At 40.8% G+C, this 23018-nt stretch overlaps 2 protein-coding genes across 7 annotated transcripts; both read right to left on the reverse strand.

The window, feature by feature from the left end:
- Window positions 1–248: 248 nt before the first annotated feature.
- stau1 (staufen double-stranded RNA binding protein 1) lies at window positions 249–8784 on the reverse strand. 5 transcript variants are annotated; one of them, XM_022189280.2, is made up of 15 exons: window positions 8589–8784; window positions 6596–6885; window positions 6169–6290; window positions 5451–5607; window positions 5176–5332; window positions 4900–5071; window positions 4687–4782; window positions 4311–4523; window positions 4079–4222; window positions 3805–3951; window positions 3628–3703; window positions 3193–3512; window positions 2960–3082; window positions 2207–2286; window positions 249–1056 (listed from the first exon to the last, which is right to left on the reverse strand). In XM_022189280.2, the coding sequence occupies exons 2-15, from the start codon at window positions 6786–6788 to the stop codon at window positions 969–971; spliced, it is 2088 nt and encodes a 695-aa protein (XP_022044972.2). In that variant the 5' UTR covers window positions 6789–6885; window positions 8589–8784; the 3' UTR covers window positions 249–968. The 5 variants fall into 5 exon arrangements, with proteins under 5 accessions (XP_022044972.2, XP_022044973.2, XP_022044975.2 ...); XM_022189281.2 differs by having other exon boundaries at window positions 5176–5329; window positions 6596–6889; XM_022189283.2 differs by having other exon boundaries at window positions 5176–5329; window positions 5463–5607; window positions 6596–6889; window positions 8589–8783.
- Window positions 8785–8889: 105 nt separating this feature from the next.
- pbrm1l (polybromo 1, like) lies at window positions 8890–22584 on the reverse strand. 2 transcript variants are annotated; one of them, XM_022189278.2, is made up of 30 exons: window positions 22451–22584; window positions 21963–22140; window positions 21709–21806; window positions 21435–21582; window positions 20960–21103; window positions 20221–20337; window positions 19917–19985; window positions 19704–19802; window positions 19541–19626; window positions 19351–19442; window positions 19050–19266; window positions 18789–18930; window positions 18547–18632; window positions 18071–18350; window positions 17857–17962; window positions 16822–17461; window positions 15930–16150; window positions 15646–15831; window positions 15240–15397; window positions 14904–15146; window positions 13941–14086; window positions 13669–13826; window positions 12949–13132; window positions 12643–12850; window positions 12329–12527; window positions 12083–12238; window positions 11156–11317; window positions 10735–10799; window positions 10215–10428; window positions 8890–9291 (listed from the first exon to the last, which is right to left on the reverse strand). In XM_022189278.2, exons 2-30 carry the CDS (start codon window positions 22104–22106, stop codon window positions 9128–9130), a joined length of 4932 nt encoding a protein of 1643 aa, XP_022044970.1. In that variant the 5' UTR covers window positions 22107–22140; window positions 22451–22584; the 3' UTR covers window positions 8890–9127. The 2 variants fall into 2 exon arrangements, with proteins under 2 accessions (XP_022044970.1, XP_051803729.1); XM_051947769.1 differs by lacking the exon at window positions 11156–11317 and having other exon boundaries at window positions 12167–12238.
- Between the last annotated feature and the right edge of the window lie 434 nt (window positions 22585–23018).

Below are 23018 nucleotides of genomic sequence, written 5' to 3' on the forward strand. Positions count from 1 at the left end.
AAAGTTTATCATACTTTTGTCACTTACAGACGTGATATTTTATCAAAAAAAAGGCCAAATATAAAATTTTATGTAAATTGTTATGCTCTCTGTACCTCTTTGTAGGAATTGTGTGCCAACCGGATGATGGGTTCGGTCATATTTATGCAGAAAATTCTAAATGGCTTGCAAAAAGGTTTCAAGCACTACTTTTTCTACATTACAGCGATCCCCATTAGCAGATGGAGAAAAAGACAAATGACTACAAGTCGGTGTTTTGTGCATGTAAGCACATTAAGTTTAATTACCATGAGGCGCAGAAAGGGGAGGTTGATATAGGGAGGAAAGGGGATTATCAGGGACACTGATGCAACAGGGAAACGTCCCCGCCACACACAGCAGAGACAATATCACATTACATCACACGCTACATTTAGTCACAAATTCTTCCCAGCCCTACATGGTAATGTCGATAACACTTCACTTGTGGTTGTTGATATAAAGCACTCTAGGAAAATCAACAGAGGTTCGCCAGCTGCACCCTAGACAAAGATGAGGTCCAAACCTTAACGAGATCCTCTTTCACAAACTACCTCAGCGGGGCATAAAACATAAAACACTTAAAAACAAGAATTAGCAGGTCTCACAAAGAGTAAGGAAGTTATATGCAAAACAAAACAGAGTTCACATTTAGTCGCTTCATTTCTTTTCTTTCCAAGTTAACCTCGGACTCATTGACTAGGATGCAGCTACTTTTTCTACGAAGCAAAAGAAAAATAAATAATGTGTACAATTAAACAACATGAAGGAGAAGATACTATTTTTTTCCTATCAATCTTGTTTAACTGTGAACATTTCGTAACAATGAACATGAATGTGATAGTTTAGAGCCTACAGAGCCCCAAACTTCCTGTAGACTTCTAAATCTGACTAAGAACACAGTGTCTGAGTTTTCTTTAGTGCTTTTACAGACAACCAAACCTGATAATCTAAACAGTGCCATCCAGGGTCTGTGCCAATGTGCTTGAGTTAGCCTGTTTGAGGTGCACGTCACCTTTGATTTCCTGCTTGCCACACCTATGGAAAACAAGTCAGATTTAGAGTCATCGCTATGGTAATTAAGAATGAAGATATGTAATATAATCTTTAAAAATACATGAAAGTATTTACATGTACTGATGTAAATGCCCTGATAAAATGTCCTTTACATAATTATTATTATGAAGGCAGATTTTAAAAAAGATAAAAGTGCTTTAAAGGCTTGGAACTATACCTTAATGTGTTGCTTTTACTATTCAGGCAATCTGACTATATAAATACTGGCTTTACTGAAGAAAACGTGACTCTTAGTTTGCCAAACAAAGGCTCAAAAATAGACACAGCATAATCTGAGCTACTGGCTGTGTTTCAGTATCCATACTATGAACCATATAGTGTCCTAGAAAAAAAGATTTGGTACGTCCCAATACATAGCATGACAAATGCAACACACCAAAAAAACCTCCATGTCCTCGTACATCCAGTCAGAAAACCAACATTCTGACCAACAATCCTTTATGCAAATAAGTCACATTGCAATATAATGTTCTAGTTAAATATATACTGCATGAAACACTAATTAAAGTAACAAGAAAAAGTATGTGATTTGTAATGCAGACATGTATTTCTTTTACATTCTTCTTCCTATTCAAAAGATGGACTCCCACATTACCCACAATGCAACTCCACTGAGTTACAGATTCAGGCATGTTATATTAGCAGAGAGTTTCTTGCATAGAGGAATGTTTGGGATCCCCCAAAGAGTTTTTAGAAAGTGCCAACTCTGATATTAGAAAGGAAATTTCATAGATTTCTTTTAATTGATGTAACGGTCTCATTGTCAGCACTATCAGGCTTACTGCTACGACTTCAGGTGCAAATTCAGGTGCAGAATAAAACCTTAATGACGGCTAAAGCAGAAGAAGTCTGGATAGCTGATTTCTTTTTAACTCAACACCTCTGGATTTTTCTTATTTTCACTATTGTAGTCTTCAGACATAACCAGTGCTGACTTAAGTACAATTAGTAAAATTTTCATTCACAATTCAAGTGAATTTGACATGAAACACTTTAATCTGTTTAAACTGTATTTCTATCCTGAGTATCTACTTTGATTATTAGTGCAATGGAAGGTTCACTGTAAGCACAACTATAAATAAGCAGAAAGACAGTGTTTGTAAGAGCTTACCCGGAGACTGGTCCATTTCCTGTTCTTTCATTTGACTTCTGGTCCAACTCTGAGAGTGTCTTCAATACACTCAGTGCAGCCTGTAGAGGTATAGAGGAGCATATGTTATTCAGTGATGTATTTCAAGAGGCAACTACAAATCACTTGAGTTGTAACCTGTAAAGTAAGAGGTCTATTATCTTGGTAGCAGCAACAAAAAAAGAGTGGGTGTCCATGAAGCAGCCAGACTGTACAGCTCCCACTTTGGGAACAGCTGGGCTCGAGTCTTTGTGATGTGTCATCACGCCAATAACAGCAACTGTGCTCCCTTTGGTCCTCCTTGCATGACTCTGCTCTAGATTTATTATAAATCCACTTAATGGTATGTTAGGGAATATGTCTGTATTTCAGGAAAAAAAAATCTTCTGCAAAGCTTGTTTGTCTGGTACCACAGCAGCTCGTGAGGATTGCACACCGACACGGAAAACAGCCTGACCTTTAATGGGTTCCCTACCAGCATACGTTAAGATTTTTTTGACACTTGTTATAAACATGTTTTTGCTACTGGCTACCATCTATCAAGAACTGCCTGTTCACTCCTAAATGCTCCAAAACACCCCCATATTTAAAATTTGCATTCTTTGGCCAGAAACATTGTCTTCTCTCACAACTACTGTAATTCCTCAACATGTAACATTTGACAAATTAATTACAGATATGCGGCTCTTCGTATGGAACAGTAAGGGTACATTTTGCAGTTTTTAAAATACTCACCATATCATGACAGGATTCTACATCTTTCCCAATGCCATGACTGATGAGCGGTGGCTGAATGGAGCAGTTAATCAGTGACACAAATTCATTCTTATTGTTTTTGGGGAAATCCTTGTAGTCCACCTGCACGCAAACAATATAATTAAATACATTTTTATTGAGTTTAAGTACACCTTAAATGCATGTACACTAATATGGTTATCGAGTTAGCGAAAGGTGAACACATTGGCTACCTGTAGGTCCTGCACAGATGCAAGATAGCTGAGCTGCTCTGAGGGCCTGGTGAGGGGTCCGTGGGGCAGCTGGTTCATGTTGTTTTTGTTCTTTAGGATAGTCTCAGCAGTCAGGGACGTCCCAGCATATAGCAGCTCGTTGGCAATCATGGCAGTGATTGTGGCCTTGCCTGGGTTGGGCATAGCTCGACTGTAGTCCTTGGCCTGGGATCCTTGACAGGCCCCAACTGCTTGAGCAACCTCAGGCACCATGGGCAGGATACCTGCAGGCAGCTGCTGGTGGCTCAGGTAAGGCAGGCGGAAGTCCTCCTCCTTGGAACCTTTTATGGAAAAACACTTGTATGAGCATGTTATCTCAAATGTATTTTGTTTCATTCTTCAACATGGCTTCTGTAAAATAGCTGACATTTGGAGAGAACATTTCCACTGACGCACCCAAGGCCACATCCTCTACAGAGCCAGGTTCAAAGAAGGTCACTTTGCGCCCATCACCAGGTTTTTTCACTGGTGTCTGAATATTAAAAAACGATAAGTACATGAAGATTTAATATAGATAAGCACAGAGTTGTCTGACATATTACAAAAACTTGCTTGATAAAGGTCTATCAGTACCTTTTCATCAGTTTTGAGTGCCGGTTTGGGGGGCTGAGGCTGAGGCACTTTATATCCCAAGAGTTCCAGCATCTTCTCTGCTGCGTTCCTTTTGGCCACCTTCTTACTAGGTCCCATTCCCTCTGCAGACTGGCCACATACCGTCACCTGGACCAGAACACACACATGAAAAAAACTGAATGAGATGAGAAATTAGCAAGCGCAGGCAGAGGTAAACAGAGACAGACGTTGCATAAGCGTCGCTGCCAGCATGCCTCAGCTGCAGTTGACTCACCTGCATGACAAACTCCCTGCGCCGTGGCAGACCTCTCTCCGTCACCATGCTGTACTCGGGCTCCTTCTCCTTCTTGGCCTGCTGGATCTGAGCCAAGCGGCTGATGGGGTTCATTCCCTGGCCATATTCTGGGCTCGTCTGCAGCTGTCGGTATGACAGGTTAATCATGAGTTAATGGAGAGTCCTCAGGTCTATCCTGACTGTCCTAACTCTAGTTTAAAAGTAACATCACCTTGATGATAGATTTGGTTTTCTTTTTGATGCGTGGCAGCGTCTTTTCCACACTGGGTATGTGTGGTAGTCTCTTCAACTCTCCAAGCACCGCTGCTGCTGCCAGCTTCTTAGCAATCTTTTTACTTTTTCCCTCGCCTTCTCCCGTGAACTCCCCGACTGTAACACGCACTACAAAACTCTTCATGTGGGGAGGGCCCTCTTCCTTTAGAACCTGGAAAACAACAGCGACACAATAATTAAGTACAATAAAGAAAAGTTATTTCATTAACTTGGATGAAATTCAAGATAGATTATACATCTTGAGTACATGTTACTGAATATTCCTGACATACTCCTAAAACGATCTTGGATGATAAATATAAATTAATTCAAACCTCAAAGTTGACAGGTAAGTTGCGTTTAAGTGCAATTTCAAACACTTGACTGATTTCTGATTTATTCAGGTTCTCCTCCTCAGGCTCTCCGTTCATCTGCCAAAAGAAGAAAACATATTAAAAAAAGAAAAGCAGTAAGTCTTTATAAAATTGCAGTGGTAAAAAAAAAGCGTCTAGCACTATTTCATGCTGAGTGTGTGCTTCATTTCTCACCACTGGCAACTGTTGCAGTATTGGCTCCTTCTGCAGTACTTTTAATGCCTTGGCAGCAGCATCATGTTTGGCCAACTGCCGCGTGCGTCCCTTTCCAATAAACTGCTGGCCTCCGATGGAAAGCTCCATGTGGTATAACATTGGTCCCACTGGAGGAAAAGGGTAGTAGTACCTGGGCACACAAGAAAGTTCAATGCAACACATTTTCCTCTCAAAAAATACTGCATTTGTTAAAAACCTGGACAAAATTAGAAAAATGCTTTTCAGTAAACTCACTGTTGCATAGAGCGCTGGTAAGGCCCTGGAGCCCGGACGTTGTAGTTGAAGTTTGGCGGTCTCATCCCCGGGTACGGGTCGATGGGTTTATACATGGGCTTTTTACCAAGCTTCATACATAGTGCATTCAACTCCATGGTATGTGTTATGCCATCTGCTATAAGGCAAACACAAACAAATCCAAGATATAAATATATACGCAGAAATTATCTTTTCTGCAAAGCGTTCACAAGAGCTATGAAGAGTCTACAACAGAGCCGGTGGGAATAGCCCACCTGGGGTCTTGCCTGTGTTGCGGGGCGTCCTCACGGTGGGTTTGGGAAGTGTTGTCTCAGCGAGGGCAGATGCAGCAGCGGAATGCTGGGCTTTCTTTATACTGGTCCCCTCTGCCTCCCAGTGCTGATCTCCCAGTGTGAGCCTCACGGAGAAAATCTGAAATACATTGTCTATCATTAGCATAAACTTGTGACAAAACAGGGCATCAGTAGGGGTTGACCAATTATCAGTTTGGCCAATTTTCAGATAGAGCATTCAGCATTTCTCCGATTACTGGTATCATTTTTTTTAATGATTTCTGAAAAAAATACAATTAATTTAAAATGTGTTACTTTGGCTTTAATGCAGCTGCCTCTCTGTCTGTAGTCACCACTTTGTGACAGTGTCCCACCCAAAACACTATCTGGTAGGTTTACATCACAAGTAATAACCTATCCATACAGTTAAATGTCTCTTTTAAGTAAGTACATGTAAAATATAAACAAACAAAAGCATTTCAGTAAGGTTTTGGGTTGGAGTTTTGTTCTTCTAAATTTGTTCTTCTAGATTTTGATTTTTCCTTCAGATAAATATTAGTTCCCAATATCAGTTATATCAGTCCTGTTGGTTACTAATAATTGGTTCTGATATCAGCCCTGAAAAAAACCCCCAAACATCAGTTGACCCCTTGACAACAGCATGAAAGAAACTTTGAATGGTTTGCTACACTCAGTGTACCTTTGAATGAGCTGGTCCTTGCTCACAAAGCAGCTTATACTCAGGTTGGATCTTGTTGAAACGGGCTAACTCATTCACCAAACACATGGGGGTCTTCTCTTTAGGGTTTGCCATGTTACATACTGGAATAAAACAGAAAGATCCCTATTACTCACTACAATAAACCAATAGGTATAAAAGGAAAGACTAACACAACAAACTGTTATTCAAAGTCCCAATGCCTCACAGTAAATATACACATCATCTGACAAAAACAACAGACAAAGAAACATTTGAAAACAAGACATTACAAATATACTAGTGGGAATTTGAAACTCAAATTGTGATTATAGCAGACACATGGTTAGTATGATACATCCAAGGCTGATAAATTGAATGCAAGCCATGAAAAGCAAGCTGTTTGACAACACAAACTGATAAAACCTACCTGTGGTGCTATTGTAGGGAGTGGCTGAGCCCGCAGGGAGAGCGGAGCTCCTGATGGGTTGGCTGGCACTCTCCGATGGTAGGGTGCCTGAAGCACAAGGGATGCTGTAGCCAGGCTGTGGCTGCCCCAACTGCAGTGGGGCAGGAGCAGCCGGCATGGGGCTAGCTGGACACTGAAACTGGAGCTGAGACATCCTCACTGCTCTAGCTTAGTCAATATTAGTCTGAGGTCAAGATAAGAAGTTTATAGTGTGGGAGGGACTGTTGATTGAGGAGGTCTGAATGTAAGCTCTGCCTGGAAAAAAAGAGGATGTGACAATAAAAAAGATATGTCAAAATCTGCAAATTGAGATAATTACAGCATTTTCCACTCAAGCATTATAAACAAAATGTCAGTCACAGGAGCTGCCATCCAACAGACAGAACAAAGAGTGCTGTCACTGCACTGGTTGCCTATCAAAGGCCTGTCAGACAAAGACATTCACATCTATGGACAATTTCATTTCCAGTTGACCTAACTAGCATGTGTTGGGACTGTGGGTGAAAACCCAAGTGGAGATTGGCAAAACATGCAAACTCTACACAGAAAAACCATGGCTGGCTGGATTTTGTTGACAACCAGCATGAGAATCATCGATGCTGACAAGTGAGCCACTTGTTAGCGACTGCACCTTCAATTTAAACATTCAACCTTATCACACACACTCCATTTAGTTTCTGTCTTTCACAAGTGCAATGAATATTGTTGATTATGACTTAACAGTTTGATTTTCACAATGGAGCGAGAATAAAAACCTGGGCATTATACAAAGCAATTTTCTTATTTAAAAAAGTATCTAGATGTGCACTGTACGTATACAATTTGATGTTTCTATTCATCCCTGGATTCTGTGCCGTCCTAATTACTCTCTGATATAGAATCTTTCTGCACCCAATGACTGTCAGCTCATCATGGATTTATTATTTGCATTGTGATTTTCAAACATTAATACATTCATGACAACTCACATTCATTTGACAGCACTGAATAGAATAGGGCAGGGTGATAAATCTGGTGCCGAAATGTCCTTTTACATGAGAATTAACAACATTTTACTCCACAAAAATCCTGATCCCAGCACAGGCCATCTAGATTGTCTATATTACAGACAACTATATTTATCAGTCACAGCCAGCATGAACAATGAGACAATGTAACGACATGGGTGGCACGAACAATACTGCAATATCAAACAGGCTGCAGCTAAAATTACATTGAGCAGTAAATTCTATCATCACCAGGAACTTTAGTTGCCTTGGTTGTCAGTTAAGGAGGCTGCTCATCCTGAAACTTCATTAATTTTTTTGTTCTCCTTCAGGTGCTCGGCTGGGAGGTGTCTGGGTGTTTGTAGGGCACATGGAGGCGTTGCTAGCTGTGATTTAGCACAATTAAAATTCACATGCAGCAAGTACAACATATCCGTCACGCTATTAAATCACTGGTGCACAAATCAACCAACTTGTTAATGAAATAGTAACTTAGAGGACAGCTGGTTAGTGCAAGATTACATGGCAGGCTAGACAGCTAGCTGGTACAAACACAACCACTTCAGCTGCTTACAAATACTCACACCTGTGTCTCAAACACTAACAGACTCACACATTCCCTAATAATGTGCAGCAGACACTACTGTCAGAAGTGCATTAACTAAGCTCGCTCTAAATGAAATCGGGCCGCCGGCTGCAAATACAGGCTTTCTGTGAGGACCATAGCTAGCTTACTTGTTACATTAGCAGGGATGGACATAATAGGACAACCTTCACCAAAACAAAACCAAACACTATAAAATGGCATCTTCGTAAGGATTAACTCACAACTCATTAGCTGCAGTACCTGACACTAGTTCTCTTAAATGAACTGGACAATAAAGGTGACATGTTAATTCACAGAGTGTGCTAGCTCCACGTAGCTAGCTAGCTAACGCCGACTAGTCTGCGCACAAAACAAACCTCACCTCGTTGCTCCTTTTGTTCAGTTTTTAGTTACTCCATAAAACACATTCATGTAGTGTCGTTTGCTTTTGTTAACGGCCAGTTTCAGGAGTCGGTGTAGGTTATTTTTATATCAAAATGCAGGCAGTGAGAAGGTGGACATTGGGAAGACAGGGCAAACACTAAAGAGAATGGCACTACCTTGATTCTCGCCGGAAAGTGACATCGACAGAGAGGAGGGACTTCCCACTCTCCAAAAATATTAGTGTTCTCTTAACAGAAAATACCACTTGAAAACAAACAAAACACACACACACAGTCTAATTAAGTCTCCATAATTTTATTTTGGTCACACTTGTAAGCCAAAAATCACAGGTTTTGCATTACTATTAATCCAAACGGTGTAAAAATAAAAAGAAAGAAAATGCACACACAACTATGAAGCTCATTATGTTTGCTAATAAATATAAAATTGATCATGATCAGCTATAAAATATTGCTTCTATGGTTTATAATCCTTTCTAAAGGTCGAGGATAACAGCAGTGACTGAGCTGAGTGGTTCTACAGGTTGTGAGCCTGACAGATGTTCAGAGAGTCTCTGAGCATCAGGTCTCTGAGTCTCCACAGTGCGTCTGCCATGGTGGTGTGAGCTCCTTTACTCTTCAGCCAGTGAGCTGGCAGCCGACTCTCCTGTTCTTTGGTCAGGTGAGCATCGCGCCTTTGAGCTGTTACGGAAGCACAGGGTTCAAAAATCACTAAAGAATTCTCTCTTTAAGCACACAAAAACAAGAAAAGGCACTTAATAGGAAAATGAATGCAGTACAACCCAGATTTGTATCACGATTTTAGAAACCTTATTACATCATGTACCGTTTTTGATTTAAAAGAAAACAGTTTGTCCAAATTTAAAAGAGACTGCAATAGAATGACTGTAGTATCATAGTAACTTCTAATCAGATCACGCAGGGAAATTTTGTGAAGTAAATGTCAATATAATGAGGTTTTCTACAAAAAAGCACAAAAACAAATATACAGTCTCCCCTTGAGAAGCAGTGAGTAAAAACCAAGAATTAGTTAATTAGTCTAACTCACCAGGTGTAGACAGCAGAGATCAGCCTGCCAATGGCTGCACTTTATCTAACTTTCCCTTCCACTTTTGCTATCTACATGCTACTGTTTTCAAAATCCCCTTTATTATAGAAACCAGCAATATTCTCCCAGCTGAAGACCTATCACAATGAAAATTTCAAGCATTGTGTTGGGCTGTTTTTTTTCTCTGTGAATTATTGATTTTAATATCAGCTCTTGCCTTATTACATATCCACCACCATATTCTTTGGGCACTGTTGCTACATTGTAGGTCAGGATGGAGAATGGTGAGGTGCAGTCAGGCCATTCTGCACAGTAGTGAGTCAACACTACAGAACAGTCTGATTACACAAGACTACCTCTTATTAATTTGAGAATATGGACGGCAATGCTACTTTAATGTAGGAAAAAAAACATTTATGATACAAATGCTCTCATGAGATCACACTGGAAATATTTAAAGTGTAAATGCTAAAATCATGAGCGTTGCTACAAAGACACACAGACAACCCCTCTGTAACAGGCAGTAAGTTAACAACAATGTATCACTTAATATCACCTTTAAGCATTTGGTCCCACTTGCTAACAGTGCTGGACTCTGAATTTAAGCCCTCAATGTACTTCAGATAGGCCTCTGAGTGTAGCACCCTCTGGGTCTTTGGTGGTGGAGCCACAAACATGGGAGTGGTGGGCTGCAAATGTGAGGGTTGGCCCAGCTGGCCCTGTCCTGGGTACGGCGGAGGAGCGTGCTGTCCTGGGCTGAACATGCCAGGCTAAAATCAAACAGTGGTAACACTTGTGTTAGCATCTTCAACTTTAGAAAACCATGTATTACATCTGATGTTTGCAGTAACAAGCTTTTGTTTCACTTAGCACTCGCTTTAAGTGCAACAGGCTTCCATGTGGGAAAACACTGCAGCTACCAGACTGAAGACTAGCTAAACAGAATGCAAGTGATAATGGCTTGTATATGAAACAAAATTTAGCTAAATGAATCACCAGGTATTCATGTAAAATTGAAATATATGTAAACTCAACCAAAACCCATTTGGCCAAGAATTTTCTGGATTGGGACTCACCTGTTGCATATAGTTTCCTTGTCCAGGACTTCCTGCCATGCCATTCATACCAGCGCCCATCATGCCTGTTAAATGACAATACTTAGCTCCTGTGCATGTCTTAGCTGGTAAACTCAGCTCATGCTGCTATGCTTTATGTTAAACTTTACAATGACTCATGAAAATGTTAGTTTTTAAATATCAGTTCAATGTTAGTTGTGTGGTATCAGTTTTCACATGCATTACAGGTGTGAATGTGAATACTGTGTCTTCTAGCTGTGGGATGTGAGTACACTTTGAAAGAGACTGTTGGAAACCAGAGAGCTCTGACTGCTCAGTGAGTAGATGTGGCGGTGCAGCCTGTGGACCAGGTAAACCCCTCCGGCAGGAGAGACACGACTGGATGTGACTGAGCAGGTGTGGCTAGGACAGTGGCCCTTACCCTGATGAGGCATGCCAGGGTACCCAGGCATACCTTGCTGGAGATGGTGAGGAGGCAGGAGAGGACCCCCTGCAGGGTGAGGTGGCATTGTGGCCACACTCAGCAAACCCTCATGGGGGCCCTGCATGGGCATGTAAGGTGGGCCGTAAGCTCCCATCATGCCTTCGGGAAGAGGGCAAGGAGAGGACAACATATCCATGCATGAGTGACATGCAGTCTATAACAACATGCACTACTACTGCACACAGTGGCCCCTTTCACACATGCACCTTAAGCCATAAATGTTCTGTGTCCAAGTCGATTTTAAATGTTTGCTTATAACTACTTGGATGTATACAAATGTCCAATTACAGCAGTGTAAAGCTTGCAAAATCTTAGTGCTCATAATGACAGTTTTATTAGACTACAGCCTGAATTCTGTCCAATTCTTTGTTGTCCAGCTGTTAAAAACAAAAACAAGAAATAATCATGAATGTGTTATGGACGGACATTTGGATCATATTTTGATTGGACAACAAACGCTGACGTTGCTGTTCAAGACACCACTACTTCTACTTAACAATCAAACCTGGAAATGTTTAAGGTTCAGTGTGTGAAAAGGGCAGACAATACAAATGGGTTTGAGAATGTTAGAAAAACAAGCAATGAAGTTAAATGGAAAATCAAAAAAAGGCATTCATGGTTATAAATCTATCATGCAGTCAATGTCATGCAACATCAGATGTGCAGCTAGTGACAACCAAACTGTAAACATAAAACAATGTGAAACAGCAGCAAAAGAAGAAAACTCTTGCTTTAAAGATGTAGTTTTGAGATAAATACGTTTAAAATGGTTAGAAAATTAGAGGATTACGGTTTTTAACAGTCCAGCCTCATTTCTCTGCTGCCAGGTTGTCAAACACTCGTGCTGTCTCTGAGAGGGGTTACCTGACACAGGTGTCATGGTCTGGTTTATCATTCCCATAGTGCTAGGCGAAGGCACCACCCCCATCAGTGCCCCTACAGGGGTACCTGCTCTAGGGGATGCTTGCTTCTGGGGTGGCCTCTCGCGCTCTTGCTGTTCCACAATTTTGGCTGCACGTTCTGAAACATACATTAAAAACAAAAAAACATCTTAGTTGGCTTTAGTTCACACAAACAGAACTTTTGATCCTGTGTATCGCGTTCTCTCACCTTCATACTCTGCTTTCTTGGTCGTTTCAAGGTTCCTCCATTCAGTGCCGACCAGTCGACTCAGCTCCCCGAAGGAAAAGTCCGGGTGTCGAGCTTTGATGACTGCTCGCATTTCGCTGCTGAACAAAATATAACCACTCATGTTGATCTTCCTCTTGGCACCTTCCTTCTTTGACAAGCCCTTCACCTTGGGAGTAGCCTTCATTAAAACACAAAGACAGACAGTAAAGTGTTAATATGAGTAGCACGTGTTTGAGAACTCTGAATATAACATGGGTTATTCAGTTTACAACACTCTGTGGGTGAATGGCGACCTGTGAAGGTGTGTATGGCATAATGTCCATGTCGCTTGCAAGCGGAGTCTGCATTTGAGGCAAAGAAGGCGTCTCTGGAGCCTCCTCCTCATCATCTATGTCGTCCATATCATCATCACCATCTTCCAAATCTGCCAATTTCACCTCAAGCTCGTCTATCTTCTTGTCCAGAAAGGGTGACGCTTCTTTCTGTGGCACCATCAGCTTCCTACGTAGGATGCGAGTACAGGGAAAAAAAGGAACTCAGACTGAGAAAGAAATAGTTCAGCTTAGAATCAGAGTATCTGCGTCGTTTAACTTGCGAACCTGAAGTAGTAGATCTCATCCTCCACCACTTTGGAAGAATATGAGAAACGCTTCAGACCCTTGAACTTTTTCATTTGCTTCTCAGCCTCAATGTAGCGGCTCTCACACAGCAGGATATCGTCTTCTGAAAACTCTGTCGGTCTGCATGACAGGTAGTCCTTAAAGGAAGACACCATACATTTGCCTGGAGAGCAGAGCCGCAGAATAGAACTTGTTAATAAAACTGCCACAGTACAGCTTCATTTAAAATTCACACTGGCAGTATGAGGGCAGAAGGGCTCAAATGTGGAAATTGTAGCTGTAATGCCGATGTTAAAGCAGGCAGATGAAAGACATAGTCGAGCATTTGGGGAAATGCACTGATTCATTTATGGAGGTTTTATGTCAGGCTATTTCTTGACTCTGAGCAGTTACCAGGCAACCAGCAGAGACTCCAGGAAATTACTGGTCCCAAACACGGAAAAGTCAGAAACATACAGTATATAACACATATCCATAACCATCTGTAAAAAGGCAGAAATGGCATTTTTGCACTCTGCTTTATGTATGCTGCTGCTATGCCATTCTCCCTTAGATGTTTATCCCCATTTCCAGTCTTTGTACTAAGGAAAGCATTATCTAAGAATGCTATATTTTTTTCTTACTCTCCCAAAAACACATTTCATTAGGGACTGTATTAGCTCACTGAGGACTGTGAACAAAGCCTCTTAGAAGCAATACCTATAACACAGGTCATGGTCAAGGTCTCCTCCAGATGACTCAGAAACACTTCTCTCTTGTAGAACATCTTCGTGGGCTCGTGCTCAGTTTCTTCAGGATGAATGAAAATAGGTCCAAAGAAGAAAGCAGCTCCATTCTGCACCCACAGCTTTTCTATCCTGCAGCCGAGCCAGAGCCGCGTTACTAACAGTTAATAACTCTGTAGTATCTATACAGCATCAATGTCCATTTCAGTCAGAGGCCTTATTTGTAAGCTAAGCGCTTTTACCAACCTGGCAACCCGTGGTTTTGACAGACCGTGTGACCGGATGTAAACACAGTCTCCCACTTTAAACCACACGTTGTTGTAGCGTAACTGTTCGTAGTGCTGGCAGCCGGGCTCGGCTCCACTCATCTCCATGGGGACGTCCTCTCTCTCCTAAATGAATGAACACACACAGAGGACATGTGTTTTATAGTGTGGCAAACTTCTACACTGTGAATTACCTACCCGTCTGCCACTCGGGTCCTTGTCAAGACATGCTGGCTACCAATCTGAGATAATTAATCCCCTGTAGTCAAAGCCAGCTGACAATGCCGGTGCTTGTTGGCAATGCACTCTAGATTTTATTTTACTTTATCTTTAATATACACTACCAGTGAAAAGTTTGGACACAGCTTCTCATTCAGTATTTTTTCTTTAGTTTTACTACTTTCTACATTTTAGATGCATACTGAAAACATCACAACTATGAAGCAAGATATCATACCACAAAACGCTGTATGTGTTCATTCATAGTTTTGATGTCTTCAGTGAGAATCTACAATGTAAAATAGTCATGAAAATAAAGAAAAAAACCTTAAATGAGGAGGTGTGTCTAAATTTTCACCGAGGTTGTATAATTCTGAACTTCAGGCTCATTCTTTACACTGAATGTGATTAGAAGGCAAGAGTCCTGATTTTTACAGGTCTTATCGGATAAGGCCAAAGGTAGCTCAATATTGGAGTCCAATATCAACTCAGTCATCTGTAAATTTAAGTTGACATTGTTTTGTCCTGTTATTTGCAGCTACAACGACCCAAAACCCTCAGGCTCACAGAGAAACACAAGCAGCTCGAAAAAGAACTCAGAGATTTCTCGTAGAAAAACATGAAGCAACAATAAAAAGGACTGACACCTAAAAAAAACTATTCAAAACATATATGAAATATTTTGTGTGGTGTTCAGATCTTAGAAAATACAGTGTCGCCGTACCTTCTCCACGTAACTGCCACTGTCTGGATATGATATTGTAGGCTTTTCCTGATCAGGCTTGGCAAACATGGAGGCTACACGGACAACAGGCAATGGCATGTCGCGAGGGACTAATTTCGCAGAGCTCTCAGGCATGGCCCATATCTTGATCTTCTTGAAGGACTTGTTCCTGGCAGCGTAGCGGGATTCACAGACATAGACGTCCTCAGCTCTGTAGCCCTCGGGTTGCATTTTGAAATAATCCTACAGAAATCAGACAGAGAGACAGAATCGGGAATCTTGTGTCAAATCAAACTGTTTTTATATTTGTGGTTCACTTTCTGTAGAGGTTCTTACCTTCACAAAAATGACCACACATTTGCCCAGAACTTTACTGATGGACACCTTGTTGTAGTAATCACTCTTAAAGACCTCTTTTTCCAGAAACTTGCGTGTGGCCAAGTGAAAGGTTTCACTGGGTCTATAGAACCAACAGCCATAGAGCCACTTCTCACCTTTAAACACAAAGAAAAGGTCATTTTAGCACAATAAATATTTAATTATTCATTAAATGAAAACAGAATCAAGATATTTAACAAAGATATCCATTTCCTATACAAGGTTCTCTCTGAAACAATTCTCCTCATTCGTTTGGTGGTTTGTTAATGATTTGAAGGTTTATTGTAGCATGTCTAATGATATCTGAATTGCTGATTTATAAGCAGGAAGCAAAAAAAACAAAACAAAACAACGATTGGGTTACCTCCTTCATCCTCCCACAGCTGTTCAATACAGACAATGTGTGGCTTCAGATTTGGTTCTGACGGCTCCACATAAACGAAGTCTCCAACATGGTAGGTGCTGTTTTCAAAACTACAGTCCTGACTGTACACTCGCTCCGACTCTGACCTCCACGCCTCTCCTGGCAGGTCCTTGGCTTTCTCACCCTCTTTATGTGAGAAATACACAATGATTTCAAAATAATACTACATTAATATATTTAATATTCCTCACACTTTTTGTACTACAACAAAGGTCAACACATACCTTTGTCTTCCTGCTCCTCTTCTTCCTTTTTCTGCTTGTCCTCTTCGATCTCTTTTGGAATTTTCTCCCTCTTTTCCTGGTCCACGTCGCTGTGTATGTGTTTGAATGTGTAGTTGAGAGCAGCGGACTGCAGAATCTCACCATTCTTGCATAGCTCATCCCTGATCTTAATGAAAAACTGTTGCAGTTCCACAGCATCCTCAAATATCTCAGAGTCTGTCCTGGAAATGCAAAAAAGATATAGCACATACTTTAGCTGTTTTTTTTCACCTACTGTTGGAATGTAAGTCAAAACAGGGGGCATCACACAGAACATATACTGCTGAAGAAAAAGAATCAATTCCAAAAAATCAGAAGCAGTGTCAAAAGCTGACCTGCTTACTACAACAATATGTTAATAGAATGTGAAAACGTACAGCCAGTTGTCACTGTACAAAGATCACAAGTTTACCTTAAAACACCTACAATAAAAATGAAAAGATTTTTCCTTTGAAGTACTTTCAAAAGCATGACAGTCTTACAGGCAGTGTTTCAAGGTAAACTTTTCAAACCATTGAGCTGCTGTTTGTGTCATATCCTTGCGTGGGTGCAGATGCTTGGAAACAGTAGCATAACATGAACAGCACTAATAAGACAGCCATCGTATCTGCACCAAGCATCAGTTTCAGTTAAAGCTATACTGGTGTAAACAAGGCAGATGTGGTAATGCAATACAATCAATATCTGTATCATGTATCAATTGTAAAAGGTCAGAGGCTGACTTATGGACACTCATTTCTATTTGCTGCTTCTGTGGTTTTAGATTTCTTTGAGACGCTCAATTGCTCAGATCAGGAAAGCACTGAAACAAGGAAACGATGCAGACAGTGTTTGCTCCAATGGGATGTCATACCTGTGCAGCCGCCTTGCTTTCTCCAGCACTTCAAACATGTGTTCTTGGAAGACGTCTAGTCTCCTGTAGCGGCCGTGGTCCACATTTATCCTGATGACATCAAAGTTAAGAGGTGGTTTTTCAGGGGCCGCTGGATCCACGGCAGGAATCTCGGCTAATGAGTCACTATAGCATCGACCCTCTTCATCCTGGTGGCCCATCACGGACACGTACAGGTTCCTGATCAGCTCTCGGACAAGAGATCCCACAGCAGGAGGTCCAGAGTCCTCCCCTCCCTCTTGCTGCTTGCGTGTCTCCAGCAGCACTCGGTGCAACACCAGAGCATCCCGATAGATCAGAGACTCTGGCTCATTGTATATGCAGGCATTGTTGAACATGAGAGCAAAGTCCTCCACCAGGGCTTCAACGTCTTGATAACGGCCAGCCGCCATATGGCTTCGCAGACGCTCCATATCGATGGGTCTCTTGATTGTGGCATAGTAGTCGGGCAACTCGGCACGAGAGGGCAGACGGAGGAAGATTGTGCTTAGACGGCGACCTCGGCGGTCGGTAAAGTTGCGCACAGCATCATAGAGCTCATTCAACCTTTGCTGAAGAGGGGTGAGGTATTTGGACTTCTTTGGAGAAACGCCAGTCTTTCCTAAGTATCACAAAAAATAAACTCAGAATTATACAGATTAAGCAGAAACATTAAAGCAGGATGAAGATTTTTTTTGGACGTTTTAGCCTTTTAATAGCAAGTGACAGTGATAAAAGACAAGAAAATGGGGGAAAGAGAGCAGAGGCAGGACTTGCTACACTATGGTTCACAAAACAGGAATTTCTCCCTGTTGGAGGCCTTGATGTGGCCAATAAATACTGTCTTGAAAGGTCAGCATATATGCACAAAAATGAATCAATAGGAAAATGGCAATGGATTCACAAGAGTAGGTCAACTTCATAAATTTGTCTACAAGTCAGTTTTTGTATGGAAACACTGCCACGCTGTAGTAGAATTAAGATTAAGAGCACCCAGACTGCAATAACTAAACTTACTTAATTTTAGTTTGGGAGATCCCACATCCTCCTCTTCAGGTGGAGGTCCTAATTCCTTGCGCTTATCCTTCAGTATCTTTTCCAAAATGTCAGCATCATTATATACCTACGTGAATTGAAGGTTCATTAGGGCATGATCAGATTGTTCTTAATGGCACATAAAATAAAAAATGAAAGCTGTATATTTTATTCTACAAACAGTCCTAATGCCGACCTGAGATCCTTCCTCATTGTAATGCCGGGCGTTACGGAACATCAGCCTCATGTCTTCCATCAGCGTTTCCTCTGTGTTATAGCGCTCGTTGCGGATGTTGTGTTCAATGGTTTTCAGGTCCATCGGTTCGAGGATGACGTTATAGTAGTCAGGGTAGTCCTTCTTGGAAGGTTTAACCATAAAAAGATCACAGAGGCGTCGATTGGTGCCTGCCTCCCTGGCATCAGTCACAGCAGCGTATAGTGCCTTCATTCGGTTCTTTTTGACATTTTTCTTGTGGCTTAAAAAAAAAAAAAGAGAAGTAAAATGAGATTAAAACGAAGATGGCAACACAGCGATATTGAATGAAAGAAACTCAAAGTATCATTAAAAGCAATAGTGATGGATTGAGCTGTTCGTAAGTATACCACAAATGCCAAATATTATAAAGCAAATATAGCAAAAATAGAATAAGCATTAAAGGCATATCTTCATACCTTTTCCTCTTGATGCTCCCTGCATCAGTTGACAGAATGCTGTCTCCATCTTCATCATCTCTTCTTAAAAGTTCCCTCCTTTTTGCCTAAAGAGACGACAGGCAGATAGATTCAGCACCGTGTCTATCCATTTCTTTAAAATATCTGTGGTATGTTTTCGATAACGTCTTTTTCTTGGCCCAACTGTGAAGTGAAAACATCCTCCAGCACAACTTGAAAGAGAACAATTCACAAGTAATTACCTGCATGATCTGCTGAAGCCTGAAGGCCCGTTTGTAAATGCTTGAGTTAGGCATGTTGTAGCGCTTTGCATTCTCAAACATCAGAGTGAGGTCAGCCTCCATCTGCTCCACGCTTTCATAGTCACCGTTCTTCATCTTTGCCCTAAAAAAACAACAGTTTTTGGCACTCTAATTTCTTCTTCGCCTGTAATTTTGTGGAAAATCCTGTGGTCAATCTTGATGTGTGCTCAAACGACACCAGCGTGAATGACTGGTTCTTACCTGATTTGCTGCAGAGCGATGGGCTGTTTAATCTGCTGATAATAGTCTGGATATTCCCTGCGAGAGGGCAGTTGCTGAAAGGGTTCAGCGAAGATCTGGCCCTGGTTATTCCTGGCACCCCTCACAGCTTCATACAACTGAAAGATCGGGTTGCTCATCTCCATGCTCGAACTCTGACTCTCAGCCTCTGACTCTCCCTCGTCATAGCACACAGAGCCTGAAAACAAATACAACGTAAACTATTGCTTTTTTTTTTTTACACAAAGTAAATTTCTCTGCGGCCTAAATGGCTGAAGGTTACCTGAGAGCACGGGGTCGTCTTCACTCTCCGAGCCATACTGAAGAGCTACGCCGACACCAGAAAGTCGATCCCCTTGGCCAGACCTGCGATTTCTGAACAGTAACAGACACAAAAAGATCTTCAAAAGATCTATTTGCTGGTTTGTTTTGACAAAAAGAATAATTAAAATCTATGCAACTGTTAACAATACCTGATGCGAAGACTAGATTTAGTAGGTTCCCCATGTTCAAGTTCAGTCTTACGCTGGATGAAGACTTTCTTTATGGTATTAGCATCCTATATAGTGAGAGAACAGTTGTCAATATTTGAGATGTTACAACTTAGAAAGAAGAAAAAATAGAAAGGGAATTTACCTTAAAAACCTGAGATCCTGGTTCGTTATAGGTTTTGGCATTTTTGGCCATCAGGTCAACGTCCTTGGCCATTGCAACAACAGTTTTATAGAATCCAATCTATTGAAATAAAACAAAATTGAGACAGTCAGAAAACCTAACAGAGTTCTTAAATCTGTCATTTTTTTAGAATAACGAATAAAACAACAATCAGTCAGGAGGTGAACTGACTACCTGTATTCTTTGAGCGATCGTTCTCAGATCTATTGGCTCCTTTATAATGGCATAGTAGTCTGGGTAATGCTAGGGAAGACAGATACAGAACAGTGCCACTGAACCACAGGGGAGGAGGAAACAGACTTTACACAAAGAGTCTTGGATTAGAATCTAAATCTGAATAAATGGGTTCAACAACATGAAGCTTTCTCTTGTAACTATAATTCTATGTTTTGTTATTTGTGATCTGCAACTATCAAGTGTGTGTGTGTACCAATCTTAGCTGTATCAGCTGAAGTCTAAAAACTACTCAAGGACTTACCACTTTGGAAGGCAGTTTCTGGAACAGTTCACTGACCAGACGCCCTGAGGGATCAGTGTGAGACACTATAGCCTCCAAGAGTTGCTCCAGCACTTCCTTCAAACTGCCAGCTGAGGTCTGACAGATAAATATGCATGGATGAGTTCTACCCCAGTGCTGTGATCCTTCTTATTAATATTAAAGACAGATTTCCAAAAATACACATATCCCTAATAGAAAAACACATCTAAGTTTTAAAATCTTTTAAAATCTATGGTTCATTCAGTAAAATGAACTGCACTTCTTTCCAGTCTTTGTCATAGAGATTGACTGATTATCCACCTGGCTAATTATCAGATTCAATATTCAGTGTTTTTCCAATTATTGGTATCGTTATATCTTTTTTTAATTTGATTCCATTTCTTGTCATCTATCTATCTGTAGTCATCACTTCAAGGTCTCAATCAACATCGGCAAAAATGTTTACTTTTAATGAAGCATATGCAAGACAAATAAGTAAAAGCATCTCACTGTGTTGTGTGCTGAGATCTTGTGCTCTGAATTTTGACAAGATTTATTTTTTTCTTGCAAATGTATGCCATTTCTAAATGTCAGTTATCAATAACTATTAATAACAATATAATAGGAATCTGTAATTGCTCCCATAAATATGCCACATGCACACATGAGCTAAGCTAATAAGTTACAATCATAAAAGAAGGGCAAGTCAGCAAAACATGCAACAAAGACGAGAACTCACTTCATCTTCAGCTGACATGGCTGGATTATCCATCATATCATCTTCATCATCCTCATCTCCATCTCCAGGCTGCACAAACTCATTCCTGGTTTGCAAGTATACTTGCCACAGCTTGCATGCAGCTTGATACTCCTCAGTGTCACTCTAAGTCATTGAAAATGAAAAGAAAAAGAATCATATGCTATTGTTGATAGGCGGTGCAGAACACAATATAGCTGGAGATAATTCAAGGGGTAGCTTCAGTCTATAAATAGCTTTTTGTACTATATATTTTGTACATAATCATTTATTAGGAAAAATTATGAAAAAGAATACCAGCTAGTTTTGAAATAATTCTAGTACTGGCAATAAGAAACAGCTGATGCTACACTGTACTATTTTTATGGCTTTCAACAATTAGAATAATACCGGCAAAACAAAATATATGTAAATTATCTTAACCACAAACAGGACACTGGTAGAAATGAAAAGTTACCTTGTAGAATGATCTGGCATTGTTGAACATGAGCTGAAAATCTGCAGTAAGCTGCTCCACATCACTATAATCTTCTGACTTCAGTTTGTACTGAATTTTTGTCATATCAATCGGTTGGGCCACCATTTCATAATAATCAGGCTGATTCCTAAAATGAAGAACAAGGGAGCACAAACATGAACATTGTCTCTGAAATTATTCAATTTATTTATTGTGTGCATTTGTTGTGATAAGCTGCTCGGCATCCCCCACCCAAGACTTCATAGTACTGTACCTCCTCTTTGGTACCCTCAGGAAAACTTCAGAAAGTTGCCTCCCTTGATCATCCTTGTGGTCCCTCACAGCATTAAACAGTTCATGGCATACAGCAATCTAGCAGATAAAATGCAAAAAACAACAACAACAAAAAAAACGTAAAACATTGACAAAAGCCCACATAAAGTAAGAGGAGACCCCACTTCACTGCAGATTGTTATCACGCATACAACCATTGGTGCTATGAAATCCAATGATAAAAAGTGCATTTACAGTATCTACTGGAGGAACATTGGATATTCTTCTTCTTTTCCTGCCACTTCCAGGAGTCGAGGAGGAGGCATCTTCGAGGTCTCCCCCTCCGCTGATGCTGCTGGATGGAGAAGTGGCTCGTCTTCTCTTGGAGTTCGCAGACATCGCTGGCTGGTTAAACAACAGGCTAGCCCGCTAGCTAAAAGTCGAAAAAGATATTAAAGTTAATGCGGATGTTAGTCCGATTAATTTAACATAGAGGAGACGGCGATCGTTCGCTCCCCCATTCAAAACAAGTCTCCAACTGAAACAAGTGCTAAATCGGTTAGCGTTAGCACCGCTTGGTTGTATGAAACAAAGCAGACAACCGGGTGGCTGTTAGCATGTTATCCTAGCTAGCTTGCCGCTTTTGTAACTTCACAAGCAAGTTTAAAATTACATCGTTTCCAAAAAACACATATGCACTGGGAAAATGAACAAAGAAACCGACTTTCAGGAAGAAATCTTACCCAAATCTCAGCAAAGTTTGCCGTAATTCCCTGAGCAAAAATGTGTATTGGCTAGCTGGCTAGCTAGTGTTGTTTGAAAACTCCTGCTCGGAAGTTGAGGTTGTATTGTGTTTGTGAGGTGAAGAACACAGCGCCGCCTCGGGAGGTGCTGCCCCCTACAGGTCAGGAAGAATAACGCACCCAGCCACATATACAAGTTCGACAACATGAATGTAGCTTTAGTATAGTATTAGGCCGTTTTTTTTTGTTTTTTTTGTTTGTTTTTTTTGGGGGGGGGAGTAAAACTCTTTCAAAAATTAGTTTACAAAGACGTAAACATTTTATAAACATTGAATTCCACGCATAATGTTGATATATTTCTGTGGACTATAATATTTTTAACATCCTTTAACAAAAATGGTGTTTTTCTCTATATATGACATACAGATGAGGTCAACCAGCATGAAAATATGTAAAAGAAAGATTTATGCGGTTTAAAAACAATAGTGGAATCATAAAACCAAATCAACGGTGCCGTAATATTATCAAGCCTTTATTTGTCCCGCAGTGGGGGAATTTGCACTCTTAA

The sequence above is a fragment of the Acanthochromis polyacanthus genome, chromosome 5 (genome assembly GCF_021347895.1).
Source record: "Acanthochromis polyacanthus isolate Apoly-LR-REF ecotype Palm Island chromosome 5, KAUST_Apoly_ChrSc, whole genome shotgun sequence".
In the NCBI taxonomy this organism is placed as follows: Eukaryota; Metazoa; Chordata; class Actinopteri; family Pomacentridae; genus Acanthochromis; species Acanthochromis polyacanthus.

Bases quoted from the DNA above. Each gene is read 5' to 3' on its own strand.
- stau1 (XM_022189280.2), bottom strand. From the start codon at position 6,788: ATGTCTCAGCTCCAGTTTCAGTGTCCAGCTAGCCCCATGCCGGCTGCT. The intron at 5,608-6,168 runs GTACACTGAGTG...AATGTATTTCAG, and splicing joins AAGGACCAGCTCATTCAAAG to ATTTTCTCCGTGAGGCTCAC. The intron at 2,287-2,959 runs GTGAGTATTTTA...ATACCTCTACAG, and splicing joins TAGAATCCTGTCATGATATG to GCTGCACTGAGTGTATTGAA.
- pbrm1l (XM_022189278.2), bottom strand. From the start codon at position 22,106: ATGTCTGCGAACTCCAAGAGAAGACGAGCCACTTCTCCATCCAGCAGC. The intron at 17,963-18,070 runs GTCGGCATTAGG...CAATTCACGTAG, and splicing joins ACAATGAGGAAGGATCTCAG to GTATATAATGATGCTGACAT. The intron at 15,832-15,929 runs GTATGTGTTGAC...TCTCACATAAAG, and splicing joins AGAGGAGCAGGAAGACAAAG to AGGGTGAGAAAGCCAAGGAC.